The sequence below is a fragment of the Pezoporus occidentalis genome, unplaced genomic scaffold (genome assembly GCF_034315485.1).
Source record: "Pezoporus occidentalis ecotype Australia unplaced genomic scaffold, CSIRO_AGI_Poc_V1 ctg27, whole genome shotgun sequence".
NCBI classification, from domain to species: Eukaryota; Metazoa; Chordata; class Aves; order Psittaciformes; family Psittacidae; genus Pezoporus; species Pezoporus occidentalis.
Genome location: NW_026914611.1, coordinates 8,510,918 through 8,528,841, shown reverse-complemented (window position 1 = coordinate 8,528,841; position 17,924 = coordinate 8,510,918). Strand labels below are relative to the sequence as shown.

The following is a 17,924-nucleotide window of genomic DNA, read 5'->3' as shown; positions in this document are numbered from 1 at the left end:
TTAAAAAAGACATCTCCAGTTTTAGAACTAACCTCGTTGTCATCTTACTTGAGACATGAAAGAAATACGAGCAGGGCTTACCTCTTGTTTGCATGTATCCTTGTTCCTGAGCATAGCTTCTTGGTTTACAAGCCTTTTTAATATCAAATAAAGTGTTTTGCTAGCTTTTTTCTGTCTTACTGGGTGAAGTAGTAAATGGAACATGCATTCAAGCATTTCCTACATAGGATATGTGATTAAAAGACGATTTTCTGGGTGCAGCAAAATTACTTCTATAGCAAGAATTTTGTAATATTTAAAAAGTATTTAATTACTGTCCAACAAAGACTTAAGTTACAAGAATATGTATCTGGAGGTCAAGGGACTGTGGGGACCAAAAGGTTTTCTCTAAGGCAATTCACAAGCTACCTGACTGGGTTTAAACCACGACAGACACTGACTGGCATACCCACCAACAGATTGTTATGTCACTAATGACATACTAATGACATGTGTTGATATTTATACAGGGATCTTTTTCAGTCTTAATATCTATTTTTTGAAAAATAGAGCTAGCAATTATGGAGCACAATTCAAACACAAAGAGAGCAAATCATGTAATCATAGATTTATGCAAGGTCTTGACAATGACTTGTTCTGCCTAGGAATACTGCATTCAGTGCTGTTAAAAAAATTATTAAGTAACAAAGTATTCAGAGAACTTGGATGTTCTGATTTTCAGTTTTCAGAAAGAAAAGACATAGTGACTGTACAGTTGAAACAGTTCTTGTCAGTATCAAGTTGTTGAGCTTCACATCACCTGTCATTTTGTCGTTCAGACAAAAACCGGAATCTTTATTAAAGATTGTAAGTTATAGATAAATGTAAGAGGCTCTTCAGTGCCAAAAAGCTGAAGATAATATAGATGGTGAGTGGAAAGGAAAAACTGTGAATCTTCTAAGCCAATTGGTGAACTATGAAAAAGCAAGGGAAAACAGTTCTAATTGTGGCAAATTAAAACCATAGAAAGTAAGATTCTGAACCTTGGGTTTTGGGGTGGTTTTTTTTGTTGGTTTTTCTTTTTTTTTTTTTTTTTTGTTAAGACAGATCATAGAGTCTGATAATGCAGTTACTATATGTGATCTAGATGGTATCTGCTTTGGAAAGGAAAACAGGTAATATGGAAGGATTCCCTTTTATTCATAGCTTCTGTCATCAAGTTTACTGCAGTCTAGAAAAATAGTGCATTACACTTAGCTTTTATACATGTGTTTTTGTATAGTATCCAAAGGCTGCTTTGCTTGAATTTTGGTTACAGATGTCAGTGCCTGTAGTAATATTGTCTTTTAACCCAATGCTCTTTTTCCCCCTTCAGTCTATAAAGTTTAGGAAAATCTTGTATTTAAAGGAAATGTTACTTTAAAGGACAAATGAGAAAAATTGAAAACTTTCTTTGTCTCCCCTTTCCCTGTCAGGGTATCTGTGTCTAATGTAAATGAAATTTTCTGATCTATTTTAGTGTTATAAACCATATTAAATATTGTATCTGAATTTGTTTCTAGCTGTTGCGAAACCAGAGATTTTCAGCTTCCTTCCACCATGCAGTTGAAACAGTTGTTAATATGCTGATGCCACACATCACTCAGAAGTACAGAGACAATCCAGAGGCTTCAAAGAATGCAAACCATAGCCTTGCTACCTTTATAAAAGTAGGTACAAAAGCAACTTAGTCCCTCTGGTTACTTTTTTCAATGATACAGCTTCTTCATGGATTTTAAAGAATCTTAAACCCAACTCATATAAAACTGAATACACATAATTCTTTCTAAATATAATTCTATGTCCAAGTTAAAATGCACTAAATTATAATTTGCATCTTCTATAATCAAGAAGACCATTGTTCAGAAGTTTGATAGTTTTAAAAATGAGCTTATATTTTATCAGAAAGTGTATTTTGGGGTATTTTTCTTTAGAATTATCACCTAGGTTATCTTCTGGAGTAGTGGTTTATTTGCATATAGTCTATATAGACAGACTTGCAGTGTCTTTCCTTTTTAAGCCAATAAGATCCAGTAGGAAGAAAAAAGGATGGGAAATATTTTCTTTTAAGAAGCCACTTGTGGTATGTCATTTTTGTTTCTGTCAAGATAGAGGCATTTTCATGAAAATGCTTTTCATTTGCAATTTGTTTACATTCTGCTGTCTTCAGGGAAAATTTTGTATTTGTATATGTATAAATTTACTTAGCTTCCTTGTTTTATTGTTTATTATATTCAAACTGAAATACCAATAACGTGTTTAGAAGATAAACTTACTGAATACAAAAATATAATTACTGAGCACTGCAACAGTACTAAATCGATTGTATCTTGGTTTTGCTTGGTTTTCTCAGAGGTGTTTTACTTTTATGGATAGAGGCTTTGTTTTCAAGCAGATCAATAACTACATCAGCTGCTTTGCCCCAGGAGATCCAAAGGTACTTAGTGTTTTTAAACAAACTATTTTTAGGACTTGCCTCTTGATGCATGCAGATAGAGTACTGCATTAAGTCTTCAGACTTCTTCCCAGTTACGTTAGAAATCCCTGTACTGTGCCTAGACTGTGGGGTTTTTCCATCAAATCACTTTTCATAATTTGGTTTCCATCTTCAGGCGCAACTTTACCATCCTAGACTGTGTGTACTGTGAAAGGGGGGAGGGTGTGCAATGCTAAGCAGAAATTTTACACATGAATGTGAGAAAGCCTAAAGTTGGAAGAGTTGATATCTGCTAAATTTCTGTACATTTACTGTAGTGGTGAAAGCATGTACCAGGTATTCAAAGACTTTCTTCTGTGGGTTCAAACTTTCCTTTTAACATCCTAGTAAACTTAAATAACTTCAGACAATGGGAATAGTAAATAGAATTATATTGAGTTATATTGAGTTGTCAAGTATGAACTGTGCTGGAATTATTTTATACTGACATGTCGAACTTTGAGAGTTCTGTATCCCTCATACTGCAAGGCTGAAGGAAATCACCCTTTTGTGTTAAAAAGCTGGTTTTAGTGTGTTATTCCAATCACTGCATAAGATATTTAATTTATACCTTAAATTCTTTTTGCAGACTCTTTTCGAATTCAAATTTGAATTTCTCCGTGTAGTCTGTAATCATGAGCACTATATACCTTTGAATCTACCAATGCCATTTGGAAAAGGCAGAGTTCAGAGATACCAAGGTAAATTCTTCTGTAGTAGTATATAGTACATTTTTTAATTGTCACCTTTTTATTATTATACATGTAGATATTGTAACTTCAGGTCTGTGAGATGTTGGAAACCTTGAAATTGTTAAATTGAAACCTAAAGTTGTAATCATTTCATTTAAACTAAAAGGAATAGTTTAGGTAGCAATCTAGCCAAAGAATCTAGTCATTGAAAGATGCGTTGAACTACATCCTTGACTCCGCCTCCCTTTTCTGCTATGATTGTTTGCTTTTTTTCATGAGTTAGCTTTTAATTCACTAGCTGCAGAAGCCTGCAACACTCCCATAGGTGTCCAGTTTGAGGTTTGGTGTGGTTTTTACTACTTCTTTCATATACCTGTTCCAATGAAAAGGGACTTCAGGAGGTCTGTAGTGCAACCTCCTGCTCAGGTCATATCAGGCCTTCCCTTCCCCAGCTAGAACAAGCTCAGTTCCCTCAGTTTCTCCTGACAGGACATGTGCTCCAACCCTGTAACTACCTTGGTGGTCCTTTGCTGAGCTCCTTCAACAGAAGTTAGTCAATCATGATTTACCCTGGGCAAATCTATCCTGGCTGTTCATGGTCACACTCTTCCTCTTGTTGAAAAACGGCTTCCAAGAAGACTTGCTCCAAGGACCAAAGTGAAGCCTGTAGTTCCCTGAATTCTTCTTGCCCTTTTTTGAAGATATGTGCAATGTCTACCTTCAGTCATCACAGGGTCCCAATTATGGTATACTCCTGATCTCTGTGGCCTGACAAAGGTGAAAGTGAGTGGTCTTCCAATGTTATCAGATAGCACTCTCAGTATCTCATCTGGTGCTGTGGATTTGCATGACTGGAGGTCTTGCAAGAGATCTGTGACCTGATCCTCATCCACTGGGGATAATTCTATTTCTTGAAGCTGGTCGCTAGACTGTTAAGGCCAGAGTACCGTATCGGTGAAGGATAACGTAATGAAGGTATGCAGCACTTCAGCCTTATCCAAGTCCACTGTCTTAACACAGTCCATTGTCTTACCACAGTCTCCATTCAGTAAATATCCCATGTTTTTCTTATTCAGGCTTTTAATGCTAATGTAATGGTAGAAGCTGTTCTTGTTTCCTTTGATGTCCATTATAAGTTTCATCTATAGCTGAGCTTTGGCTTTTCTGACACTATCCCTGCATAGGACAGCACCTCAATACTTGGTCAATGCTTCTATGTTCCTCCTGTTGCTTATTCTTGCTTCCACATTGTGATTTTTTTTTTTTTTTTATTCTTTTTTTCCCCACTGGAGCTCAGTCAGGAATGCCCTCTTTAGCCCAGCTGGGCTCCTGGTACCTCTAGCTTTGTGCCAAAACAAATAATATATTAACTATTGCATTTGTGGCTCTGCAGACCTTAATTTCTTCCAGGCATTGAACTATAGCAGACATCAGTGAGCAGAGATGAGGAAAGAGCTTTTAGAGGTGCAAGTAAACGTGCCTAACATTTCTAGTGTTGTAGATTGTTATTTTTTTCTGAAATATTTATTCAGTAGACTGCTGGCTTAGTGAAGTTGAGTATAACTAATTAATGCTTTCACCATGGTGGTAGAACAAGATTTGGGACTAAGAGCTGGACAGCTGCATAGAACTTGTTTCTGTCTGTCTTTTTCAGCCTTTAGGAGTGTCTTTAATAATTGTGGCATTAAGTGTCTTTGATTCACTGCATGAATATTTCTGTAGAAAAGGAACTATGAGTTGAAAAGAGCAAAACTAGAGAAAATAGTGTTTCTGATTACACAGTAAAGAACAGTTTAAAATGCTCCTCCCTGGTGAACTAGGAGTTCAGCCAGAAAAGGAAACCTTTATCAGGAGTATTTCTGGCTCGTTTTGCTGTCTCAAGCAAAAGAGATTTTGGATCAAGTGGTTAGCTCTTAAGTGCATCCTGTAGAATGTCTGTGCTGTCTTATCTATTTTTCTTTCTGATTTAATGGATTCCCTTGCTGCAAGAGTTCTTTGAAAAATGGAAGTGCTTTGAGATTAGCATCTGTTTTTTGAGTACTGTATTAGACAATGACAGTGAATGAGAAACTCTTGAATACCTCCTCAGCCTAAATCTGAAACTCATATGCATTCTAATAAATAAGGCCTTCAAGCTGAAGTTGCTCTTAAGCTGTCATATATCCAGTACATAAATGAGCTGTATTATGTTATTACACAAAACCAGACTTCTAAAGGGGAGCAGTTTGACTTTGTTGTGTCAAATATGCTGGGGTTTTGTGTGTGTCTGTGTAATATTTAAATACTGTATGGGCCTTAGTAAAGATTTACGGTTTATTACAGTAAGAACCACTTTATAAAATAAAATTATATTGCAGTGGTTTAAACACAAATGTTAAAATATTCTTTAATTACAACTTTATTGCAATTAATGCTGAATATATAAATATTTCTGCAAAATACAGTATTGTTTAATTGTGGCAAAGTTGCCGACTATATTATACTGCAGATCAAATTTGCATAGATTCATGTAAGTTATCTTGTTTAAATATTAATGTGTACTTTTGTGTTCTGATATATTGAGAAGAAATGGCTTAATCTGGACACCTGTGTTGCAAACGCAGTTGCTTCATTACACTTCTATATACTGCAAGGTTTTGGGGGCAGTTTTCTTAAAGAATATCAATTAACAAAGATCACAGCTTTATAGTCTATATTCACAACAGATACATGTGTAAGATAACCAAGAAGGAACCTAAAACTGCAGTACAGAATCTAAAACTTCTTAATCCATGTTTCACTTGCAGTCCTTCAAATTTACTAACCTGTGACTGAACCACAGACTGAAATTTAAATTTTATTTCCGTCATACAACTAAATTCCTGAAAGATGGCCCGTGCAAAACCTTTATTCACTGAGTGTGTTTTCAGTGCCTGAATATAGATATAAAATTTGAATTTGGAGCTATTAAGATGCTGATCCAGGTAAATTTAAAAGGAACACTTTTGAGTATTGGGCAGTATTTAAAATAATTTTTTTTAATATTTTTTAATACTTATAATTTTCTCCAACATCTTCTGATTGACTATACATACATCATCATTGTCTGTTTAGTAAGTGCATCATTACAGTGAATTGGGCTAGGCATATATGAATAACTGTGATTACATATTATTGTCAGTAATGTTGGAAACATTTTACTTCAGCCTTAAGTTAACTGATAAATTGATTTAAATAATACCATTCCTTACATTGAACTTGTACTTTACTTCCAGACCTTCACCTGGACTATTCATTAACTGATGAGTTCTGTAAAAATCACTTCTTAGTGGGACTGCTTCTAAGGGAGGTGGGCAATGCATTACAAGAGTTCAGAGACGTGCGGCAGATTGCTATTAGTGTGCTCAAGAATCTGATGATAAAACATTCTTTTGATGATAGATATGCCTCCAGGGTAAGTGGATTGCTGTGCTATTTCTGTGCAGACTGTGATGAAAATAAATATGAAAATTGTATCAAAATCAATTTGCAAATCACATATTTTTACCAAAAGAAAGCACAAAGCACCTGTGAACATAATTACATGTATTTATTACATTTTAGCACAATGTAATCTTAACTGCTGTTCTTAAAGTGATCAGAGTTTTACAAATTTTTTTAGATCTTTTGTTTTCATTAAACACTAGGTCTTGATGAAAGGACAGCTGCCAAATATTATCTATTATTCATAAAATGAGTATAAGAAACCTAGAAGTCATGGTAGTAAATGTTAAGTAATTATTTATTTTTTTTTTCTTGACCTTTTTTAACACGAGTTGTGCTGTGGAGAAGCCATAAAATTTCAATGGAAGATATCATTAATTTATCAAGCTAACTTAATATTAATTTACTTGGTTAGCCTTAACTAAAATCACATTAATTTTTGGCTAAAATCACTTTAATTTAGAGGGGTTTTTTCTTCATTATGTTGAAACGTAATTTACTGACCTTTTGTATATTAGACTGAAATACAGTGATGATCACTGCTTTTGCTATTTGTGAACATATTGAATGTGGGATCTGGTTTGGCGAATATTTATTAAATACTCTCTTTTTTTTTTGTAATTTGGGATTGAATAGCTTTAAAAAAATCATGAGTAAAAAATAAATCTGTAACTGTTAATGAACTGTTAAACTCTGTTTAGAGCCACCAAGCGAGAATAGCCACTATGTATTTGCCGCTCTTTGGGCTGCTCATCGAAAATGTTCAGCGGATCAATGTTAAAGATGTGTGTCCATTTCCTGTTAACCCTTCCAGCAATGTAAGTGACCATTTCTGTTTGATAGCTTGAATTACTTTCATTCTAACTTATGGGCAATGTGTGTATGAAGCACTGCATACTTTTGTCAAACAGTTTCATAAGCTTCAGAATTCTGTGAGTTTTTTTGCCCTGCTTTTTCTGAGCTTAAAAGCTTAGTTAACCTTTATGGTTTTGGTTGCAGTTTCTCTTGTCCAGCTAAGTTATGCCTAACATGATAATCAGCTAGTTTGGTTCTACATACAGGTTCCAGTGTCCTTATTGATTTCTGCTTAAACCTCTGAAGATTTCTGGAGAGCGCTAGGGCACATAGATTGCCACAGCATCATTCTGATGCCACATGCTTATACTGCTATGTAACATTGTGCTTTTTTGGCATCTATGGTGCATGTGCCTCTGTTTCAGTACAAACTGTAGACCACACAGGACTGGATCCACTGCATCTTTTTGAGTGCTAAGAAGAGCAGACAAAGAAGCTGAAGAAACAGTGTATTTAAAATAAAAAATATCAGTTGTTTCTGCAATTTAACGGCCTTCCATTTGTATCCGTTACCCATTTTTGATACAATTTCTGTGAGAGGAGTTTTCATTAAATTGTCTGGTTTTTACTCAAAAATTACTCATCCCTTGAGTCTGCCTACCAGTTTGTGTCAACAGTTACCTCTATTCTTGTAGATCTTTGTGTATTTAATAGAAATCCAAGTTTAAGAAAGAAATATGTTTCAAATGCTGCTCTAGAAAATTAAGCATGTCACTAAGTCCATAATGTTGGAAAACAGTAATCACATTTTCCTCTCTTTTCCAAACAGAGTGCAAAGGACGAAGCCCTTAATTTGCCAACTGCAAGTCAGCTAGTAACACCGCAAAAATCAGGGAACACATTGGATAACAACCTTCCTAAGGATCTATTTGGTGTTATCTCTGGCATTGGTAAGCACTTAAAAATAAAATAATTTAAAAAAGGAACTAGTTTCCTCTTTCACTTGTTACCAGAAATAATTGTTCTCCAATTTTGATTGCTTTCACGTATATACTTGAATATTACTGATGCTTTCATCAACAGAATCCTAATGCAATCAGCTGTTCAATGTGGGTCAGAATTGTTGGTCTGCACACGAAATCTTTAATTTGAGAATTTTTTGGTTTTGCTTTTGTATTTGAAACTAAAGCTATTTCCTGGAAAATGCTGCTTTTTCCCCTTTCAAAGGTGATATTTCCTGTCTTGCTGCAGAGAAATGGGAGACAAGACTAGCCTTAAGTAATCTATGGCAGAAGTGTCATAAATCCACATTTTTATACATGATGTTAGAGACCACATCTAAGTGGAGTGCTGCTGCTGCACATGTGTGGGCATCCTCCTGTCTCTTGTTTTAGTGTGTTTTACTATTTCTGCTGTTTGCTGTGATTACTTGTGTCACTTACTAGTCAGAAAAAAAAAATACGAAAAATGGGGAAGGGATTTTTTTTTTTAAATACACATGCTTTGTCATGTAAGTGTGTATTGCTACATCTGGCTTTTACATCTATGTGTATGTATTTGTACAGAAGTCTGTGTGTATATATGCAGTTGGGTTTTTTGTCAGAGATAGGCACTAAATTAAGTGGATTAAGTGTATACATACATACTTTGCTGAAACTGTAGAATAAGTTTGTCTTCCTTACAAGTAAATGGAATTAATTATTTGCCTTCTTAAAAAATATATACATATATGGTGGCTTTAGAAGTCCAACTAAAAAATGGTGTTACTTTTTTCAGTATATGTATTGTTTCAGATTTTTATATTGTTTTTATAGCTTCCCCATACACTGCATCAACGCCAAATGTTAATAGCGTGAGAAGTGCCGACTCAAGAGGCTCTCTTATAAGTACAGACTCAGGAAACAGTCTCCCAGACAGACAAAGCGACAAGAGCAATTCTCTTGACAAGGTAAAAAAACAACAGACCAAAACAAAAAAAAAACAAAGTGCATTCCTGAAACTTTATCTTAATTCTCATTGGAGTTAATTTCCCTAATCTCCATTGGGAATGAGCTTTCTAGAGTAACTGTAGAGCAGTATTTTACATAAGTTGTTCTTTTGCAGAATTATTATAGTATGAACTCTTTTTGCATTGCATTTAAGCTGTTTTGCAGAAAATACAAGATTTTCAATGTAGAGACATATTGAGCAGTTGGGGGTTTTGTCAGAGAAAGGCACTAGATTAAGTGTATTGAGTTGCACTGGGGAGAGTTGAATTCCAGTTAGGATAGCTGGTTTGGTTTCGTGGAGACCTTTACTCCATCCTGTTCTATACACACTATGTGTAACTTTTTTAAGATGTTGAAAAAAGAGTTGCTGTGCTTTCTCTGGGTAATTTATTCTGTGTTAGTTTAACTTTTCTAAATCATTTCAAAGCTGTTCACATTTCAAAGCTGTTACAAATTAGGGGCTCTGGCTGCAGTAGCTATGAGGTATTCAGTCATGTCTTTCTAGAGCTTGTGTTGATACTGATCACATTTAATTTTCTTAGATCTTGTTGTGCAAGTCACAACATGTTAACTTTTTCCCCTTGACTCTGACATGCCTTCGTGTGGCAGAGAGAGAAGCTTCTCAGAAGGCACTCTGCTCATGCTATGCGCCCTAATGGAGAAGAAGAAGAAAATTCTCACCCTGCAAAGAAAAACCGTGTTACTATGGATTTTTCACTTCTGACAATTCCAGCTTTGCCAGAGAACATTTTGCATGCTGCTTTCTCTCTTCAGTTACAAGAAGTATTTGGTTTTTGTGCTTGGCATAGTTAAGCTTCTTAGTGAAGTGTGTGATCAGTAGTTTTGCCACTTCTTTGCAACAGTTGAATCTCAAGCCAAATATGTACAATGTAACCATGTCAAATACCTTTAAATGGCAAACCTGGCATGGTTCTTTCACATGATTTAATTTCAGCACAAAAATTCAATCAGCTTAAGTAGCAGCAGAATTTGAGTCTTAGGGTCTTTAGTATAAATAGAACTAGAAAATCTTCTTTGACATTGACAGAATAAATAAAGCAATATTTTATACATACACTGTTGCTAAATGGCAATGCTGTCATCTATTCCTTAGTTGTCATGTTGTTAATAACTAATGTGTAGTGTTTTTACCAAATAAAAGGGTTTTCAAAGGCATCATCATCCTTTGAAAATTCTACTCTGGTCTGCTGATTTTGGCAGTACAGGATTTATGTTTTGCATGCTGTTAATATTTTCCTTTTCCTTAATACTTAATCCTGGCTTCTTATTTGTTGCTTCTCAAACTTTCTGGTAGATCGGTTGCTGAGTGCACGTTATCTTTGAGTTTTTGCTCATTGCTTGATATCACACTGAAAAGCCATGTTTTTGTTATAATTTTTTGTCAGAATAACCTGTAAACTATACTTGTAGAATCAAAATTGGCTAGAAGTATATCAGTTTCTATTTTAATATGTGCATATTTTATAGGTTTTTGACATAATTTTAAACTAAGCTTGAGGGTAGCTATAGTCCTGGTTTTATCCATATATATGCTCAACTATTTTGGAGAGAATATTATCTAGCACTCTGGACAGTATCTGAAAGTCTAGGAAACACAAATTCTGGTTCTACTCTGCCACCCTTTCATTGCCTGCTCTATTTCAGTATCCATAAAGCTGTATTGTAGCACCTCTTTGTTCATCAGAGATATGTCAAAGGTAACAGTTTGCAAGGTCATTAGAATCTGCAATAATCAGGCTTATATAGATGTCTGTCTCCCAAATTACAGTAAGTTTTTGCTAGGTTCTTGAGGTACTGGCACTTCTCATTTTGTTTGTGAAACCAAGTGCTTTTCTCCCTGGAGACTACTTTTTAATTCTGATATGAAGGATTTCTTCTAAAACTTCTATGTGTCCTTAAAATGGTCATGGAGCCAATATGATCCAGCATTCTTGCAGAAACCAAAGTTGCATTGACTTGGCGGAAGACTTGCAAAAAACTCTGGTTCATTTTCCATTTCCTTAAGTAGCCTCATACTGGAAGTGAGAATCAGGCACTAAAAAGGGCATAATTTATGCTTTAAGCAAACTTTTATATAGTATATCTGTGAAAGCCTCAGACTGAGGATTTTGTAACACCTGACTGTGTGGAAATTACTCTTTTGCAGATAAAGAGGAGTCTCTGCCTGAAGTTCACGGTTTTGGGGTTTTTTTTTGCTTGTTTGTATGTTTGTTTTGTTGGGTTTTTTTTTTGTGGCACACATTTTTGAAAGATCAGTTATGAGTTGTTGTTTTTCTTTTTGAACAGACTTCAGTATTGAGCATTGCTGATTAACTTCCCACACATGTAGGACTTGTATAAGTGAATCAGGGAGAAGGATTTAAAAAAATAAAACCCAAACAACAAAACAACAACTTAATTTAGTTATTAGTTATTTTGAGGCAAGGGCAAGTTACTTATCTGTAGTTAATCTTCCAGAATGCAGATTCTTACCATTCATGTATATTTTCCTTTTGGTTCTTACGTCTTTAGATGGAAAGAATTTTGTAGAGGCAGGTCTGTCTCCAGTTCAGCATAAAGTCTCTTCAAAAGCCAAGGAGCATATGTGTATCATCTAACAGTAGCATTTATTTTTAAAGTATTTCATCTAAGCAGAAGAGGCATGCCTGATCTCTACAATGTGGTATCTATGTATAATTAACTTGATTATTAATCATCATTAGGTGACTTTTCCTCTTACTCCTCCCTTGGGGGGGGGGGGGGGGGGTGGGGAAGAATCATACAAAGGAGGAAATAAAAATAAACAAAGGTAAAGAGGCCTGATTTGGTATACTTCATGTGTGTAATGTGTGTTTTAGTGACCTGTCTCTACATGAAACATTTTTGTCTCCATTCTGAGATCCTTTTTCTGTTGCAGGAATTAATAAAGCAATTTAAAATGTTATAGTTTTTTATCAGTTTAAAAACTCTTCAACCAAAATATATCTCTTTTCTTGTCAGAATCATCAGAGCAGCACTTTAGGAAGTTCTGTAGTTCGATATGACAAACTTGACCAAGCAGAGATCAAAAGTCTGCTTATGTGTTTCCTTCATATTTTGAGAAGTATGTCAGAAGGTATGTAATTCCACCTATTTTTTTCAAAATTTTGAAATCACGTATTGGATTTATGCCTGTGATTTTAATACTTTCTCAAAATCAGCAGAATTTGGGGGGTTTAGGTGCCATGTTGTTCTGCGTTTTACAAATGTGTGATTGATCAAATTAAACTTGAATGAAACCTTGTAAGCATTAAATACGTATTATTTCTTCAAAGTGTGAGGCTAACTAAAGGACTTGTTAAGAAACTGACTATTTGTGTTTGACTGTACAGTCTGGTCTGGAAAATGGAGGTGAACAATAGTTCATTGGTCAATGGAATAGTCTTGGACTAGTCCATTCCTTCCATTCCTTCCGTTCCCTGTACTACAGGAAACCAAATTACTTGATCTCTGTGTGTATTTCCGTTTCTGGAATGGGGATATTAATGCTTCTTCATTCTCCTGGGATATTTGTGAGATGATCCATACTATCCTGGAGAAGGTTTACTATGATCATAGAACTCAATCATCATTATCCATGATCAATATCTTAAAAAGAGGGCAGATCTCTTTTGGTGAAAGCATTGAACTTTTCAGTTTGTGCTAAACATATCAGAAGTAGTTAATTTGTTTCTGTGCCTATTTTGATAATAATTTCTAAATATCAAGTTTATGTGGTACTTTAATTTATTACCCCAATTTATCAAGAATGAGAATTGAAAGGTTCATTTAATATCCAGTCACACCATTACATTTTCATGTAATTACATCAATATTACTTTATGTATTTTAATTGCAAAGAATAATGAAATAAAAAATATAATTTTCACTATTTTACACTTTGGAATATATAAAAATTGGTAAGAATTTCTAGGAAATCCAAGTTAAAATTTACATAAGCACAGTGGAGGTTTTTTGGTCTCAATACTCCTGGAAAAGAACAAGTGTCAAATCAACTTTGCCACACATCTTTGTAATAATTTTGAATTTGTTAGCCAATTTTGAACATTTTTGGTGAAAGAGGCTAGGTTTTGGCTGTGTAAATACAAGCTTTGTAAGAAATAGTCGCTCTTGAAATCTGTGCAAGTAAAGAAAGTCTGAAACCTGCACTGAAAATGCATCCGTAGTAAAACATTGTAAATGAAAAAGAAGAAATAATAAATTCTAATTTTAAAAGATGTTGAGACCTATCTATAAAGCAAGTTATAGGACTAACACAGTATTCTGTAGTTTTACAGGTTTAGAACATTGGAATCTCTACTGACTACACAATTATTACTAACTGAAATATGAAATTGTATGGGAATATTATGGATTAATTGAAAGCTTTTTTTAGAAACTCATTTGAAGAATTGATACGTTCATTCGTATAATGAGCTTCAAGAAAAATTTTAAATTAATAATTAACCTGTGCCACACAAGCCATTTTTAGATTATCTGAATCCTCATTATCTGAAAACTAAGAACTTAAGATTTTTGTGTGCTTGCTGCCTTTGTCTTGTTTGTAATATTTTTCATTTTCCTAGATGCATTGTTTACATATTGGAACAAGGCTACAAAATCTGAACTGATGGACTTTTTCACGATTACAGAGTAAGAGTTTTGTTGAGCTTGTCATAAAATCACACATTTCATTATGTTCTTAAAAACATGACTCGGGATATAAATGTGTATTATATACATTTTTATTTATTTGTTTGAAAAAATCATGCCATCTTGGTCTGTTTAGCAGTCCTCAACTTGAGGTGCACAATTGCATGTCTGTCCGATTGCATGATAGTTTCTGGAATTAGGCTAAACAGAAGTGATCTTGGGAAGTTCCTAAACAGTGAGTAGTGCTCAGAATATTGCTATGCTCGTAGAATAGAAGAGGAACCAACTGTCTTCTTCCCTGTTTGCATCAAAAAGCATCTGGTAATGTGAACTGGATGAAATTATATGGTTGCCTATCAAAATTAGTTGAATTGTGTAACTTCAGAACCAAAGGGATGTGAACCGTCCTCTTGCCATTCCCCTTGTGTCCTCTGCCATTCTGTAAAAAAGATATGGGATGAGTCCAGTATTTGTTATCAATGGCAGCACTCCATCCCTTGCACATTTAACTTGTTTCTTCATGGAAATCGACTGGTACATAAGTAAAAAGTGACGAAGGCACTGCTTGCTTAAAGTTTTGCGCTACAGAAGCCCTTAATGCTTACTTTGCTTGTTTATAGAATCATAGAATAGTTAGGGTTGGAAAGGACCTTAAGATCATCTAGTTCCAACCTGCCTGCCATGGGCAGGGCCACCACACACTAAATGATGTCCCCCAGGGCTCTGTCCAACCTAGCCTCAAACACCACCAGGGATGGTGTATTCACAACTTCCTTGGGCAACCTATTCAAGTGCCTGACCACCCTCATCACAGTAAAGCACCTCTTCCTTATATCTAATCTAAACTTCCCCTGTTTAAGTTTGAACCCTTTACCCCTTGTTCTGCCACTACAGTCCCTAATGAAGGGAATTTTAAAGGTGGGAGAAATAAAGAAGTTTTATGATGTAAGAGTTTAAAGTTAAATAATAGTTGAATAATTCCAATGTGCATAAATGTTAAGGAAATGCTTCTCTGACTTGTGTGTTCTCTGCAGAGTATGCTTACACCAGTTCCAGTACATGGGAAAACGATACATAGCCAGGTACTGTGTGGAATTTAAATTTCACTGTCTTGTTCACTAAGAATAGTAGTGTGTACTGTATGCCTTGAATCTCTTATTACAAATACATTGCATGAGTAGAAGAGTTATTGTGAAATGATACCTAACAGTTTGAAGTAACTGGTTACTATATAACAAATCTGTATCCCGTCTGAAAGGCTGGTACATGTTTAAGAATGGTGTGTGTTGTGTATATTATCAATTACTTGAAAATCCACCCATTAAATGCTATCTTTTACAGCACTTTTTTCCTTGCAATAGGAAGAAATTTTATTATTTGTTTTGTTTATTCACTTGGCCATAAAATAATGTCCGTTGAAATGTTTTAGAAACTTTATATATAGTGTTTTTACTGAAAGGTGACTGGTGAACATTCCAATGCTGCTGGTTTTCATTTTGAAGTTCAAAGTACCATTAGATAAGTGTATATTCCCAAGGCTGTTCAGGAGAAAAATCTATGGGAGTCGGAAACATGCACTAAATTATTTGAGTATCATTGCTTTAATGTGGTTTTTAATGCAAAGTAGTTTTTTTAAAGAGTAAGATACAGCAACTTGCTTAGGCCTTACACTGTGGCTGATATAATAATACTGTTATAATTAAACTTGTGAGGTTGAAATACTGGCTCTCTTGAACTCAGTGAGAAGGTCGCTGACTTCAGGTAGTAAAGCATTCTAACTAAAATGTTCACTGTTTTGTTAGTAATTTAAATTTAATAGCATTAAATAGTATATACATATTAATATAAATATAATAAAGTAATGTAATAATTAATACCGCTTTGTACAAACAACAGACTTGACTATCTCCTTCAAGATTTTTCAGGAAAAAAAATTTCTTCTCTGTTTACATACCCCAAAGGAAAAATTAAAGGCCAAAATAAATCTGACTTTCTTAAGATTTTGATTGTAGACTTTGCGTTTAAATGTACTTCAAACTCTGGACTTACAGGAGTCTATAATTTTCAGACTTTTTGTAAAAATTCTTCAAACTAGTTTGTAGAGCAGACTACAACAGTTTCTTTTTTAGTTACCGATCACCTAGTTTGTGTACTTCCCATTACACTGAATAAAAAGCTATAGAAATCATCTGGTGTTCTGCAGAGATTTTCTGCATTTTCCTGGTAAATGTAGCTTTCTGGTCTTTCACATTGTCATTACTGTGAAGTGTATCACAATCAATGCATGTATTTTTAAAATACACTAATGAGAGAGAATGAAAGGGAACAGGGAATTCTGTAATTCAAGCACTGGTTTTCATTTTTCATCAGCTCTGGTGGTGGTACTCAATAGGAAGTTAGCCTGTACTGATTGCTAACACAGATCACTTTTCTGTTTTCTTCACTGGGTTGCTGCAAGTTTAACAAAGTATATGGCTCTTCTCCCTTCCTGCTTGGGTAAGATGTACATAATACCTCAGTTAATTCCTGCACTCCTGTTGCATGTCTGCTTTCTAATTTTACCACTGTGTGTCCTAACTTTTTTCTCGAATTTTTACAATCAAAATAGAGGATTTGGTTCTGAGTTCTGAATATTTTCAGAATATTTATGTCCTCAAATACTTACTTTTTCAAAAGCTCTGAAGTAAATTTAGTATTTCAAGAGCAACTGCTTGTCTGCTTTTGCTTTCATGCTTTGAAGTTTCCAGAAAGAGTTTGCTGTGATGCTTTTTTTAAGCTACCTATTTTTGTTTTATAAATAAAACACTAAATAGGTTGCATTATAGTTCTTTCTTTAAAATTGCTTATGCTTAACTAACACTTCCTGTCTTGCTGCAGTTTGACATGTCTAACTTTTGCTTCTATCCCATTTCACCCATCTTGCAGGAACCAGGAGGGGTTGGGATCCATAGTTCATGATCGAAAATCTCAGACATTGCCTGTTTCCCGTAACAGAACAGGGATGATGCATGCCAGATTACAGCAGCTGAGCAGCCTGGATAACTCTCTCACTTTTAACCACAGTAAGTCTCATGACATGGTAACATTCATCATCCCTAACCAGTACCACAACACCAGAGACAGGTCCCAGAGCGACACCAGTGCACTTTGATGACTTTTATTGTTCTAGGTCAAAGGAATAACTGGATGGTCTGTTCCTTGCCATATGATAGAGCATTCAGTGCTGACTGATGCCATAACATGGAGCATGGTTAACTAAAGCATATTTTAAAATTGTATTTTTTTGTTGTTGTTGGTTTGGTTTTTTTTGTTTTTTTTTTTTAATTACATGCACCTCAACTTTGTGCTGCACATACTTAGAAAATTCACTTATCTTTTTTTATTTGCTTTAGTAAGCTTTACTTTTACCTCCCATTTGGTCTTAAAAATGATTGGTGTAAAATCATATGCACTCTGACCGTATCTCCATGTTTTGACATCCTCTAAGGAGAAATAAGTTCCTTAGAATTTCTGCAGAGTTTATGAAGCCCATGATTTGGTTTGTCTGGAAGTGAAAAAGCGTCCAATAATGAAGTGATTTTTCTGTTTTCAGTGTGAGAAAGATATCAAGTATTCTTGGGATTTCTGTAGACAATGGTAAGATTTAATCAGGTTGAAGTCAGCTTGTATAAGACTGCTGTATTGAAAACTAAATCTGCTTCTGGCCTATCTTTTTAAACATGCTGCTCTTAAATTGCAAAATATACTGTATGCCAATTATTCTGAAGCACCATTTTTCAATTTTGAGCTTCAAAACCCAATGAAACTGGTTGACTAATCCAG

At 34.8% G+C, this 17,924-nt stretch overlaps 1 protein-coding gene across 19 annotated transcripts in view; it reads left to right on the top strand.

The window, feature by feature from the left end:
- Nucleotides 1-17,924, top strand: part of DOCK9 (dedicator of cytokinesis 9) — a 112,990-nt gene that overhangs the window by 73,367 nt on the left and 21,699 nt on the right. For 5 of the 19 annotated variants that reach the window (XM_062624658.1, XM_062624661.1, XM_062624655.1 and 2 more), the window contains exons 28-38: nucleotides 1,542-1,688; nucleotides 2,372-2,455; nucleotides 3,084-3,195; nucleotides 6,441-6,619; nucleotides 7,350-7,466; nucleotides 8,273-8,393; nucleotides 9,258-9,391; nucleotides 12,432-12,546; nucleotides 14,036-14,102; nucleotides 15,137-15,184; nucleotides 17,695-17,738. In XM_062624658.1, the coding sequence (XP_062480642.1) occupies nucleotides 1,542-1,688; nucleotides 2,372-2,455; nucleotides 3,084-3,195; nucleotides 6,441-6,619; nucleotides 7,350-7,466; nucleotides 8,273-8,393; nucleotides 9,258-9,391; nucleotides 12,432-12,546; nucleotides 14,036-14,102; nucleotides 15,137-15,184; nucleotides 17,695-17,738 (1,168 nt within the window). Of the gene's footprint in view, nucleotides 1-1,541; nucleotides 1,689-2,371; nucleotides 2,456-3,083; nucleotides 3,196-6,440; nucleotides 6,620-7,349; nucleotides 7,467-8,272; nucleotides 8,394-9,257; nucleotides 9,392-10,040; nucleotides 10,215-12,431; nucleotides 12,547-14,035; nucleotides 14,103-15,136; nucleotides 15,185-17,027; nucleotides 17,165-17,694; nucleotides 17,739-17,924 lie in introns of all 19 variants that reach the window. The other 14 variants (XM_062624645.1, XM_062624650.1, XM_062624644.1 and 11 more) reach the window with 5 other exon arrangements.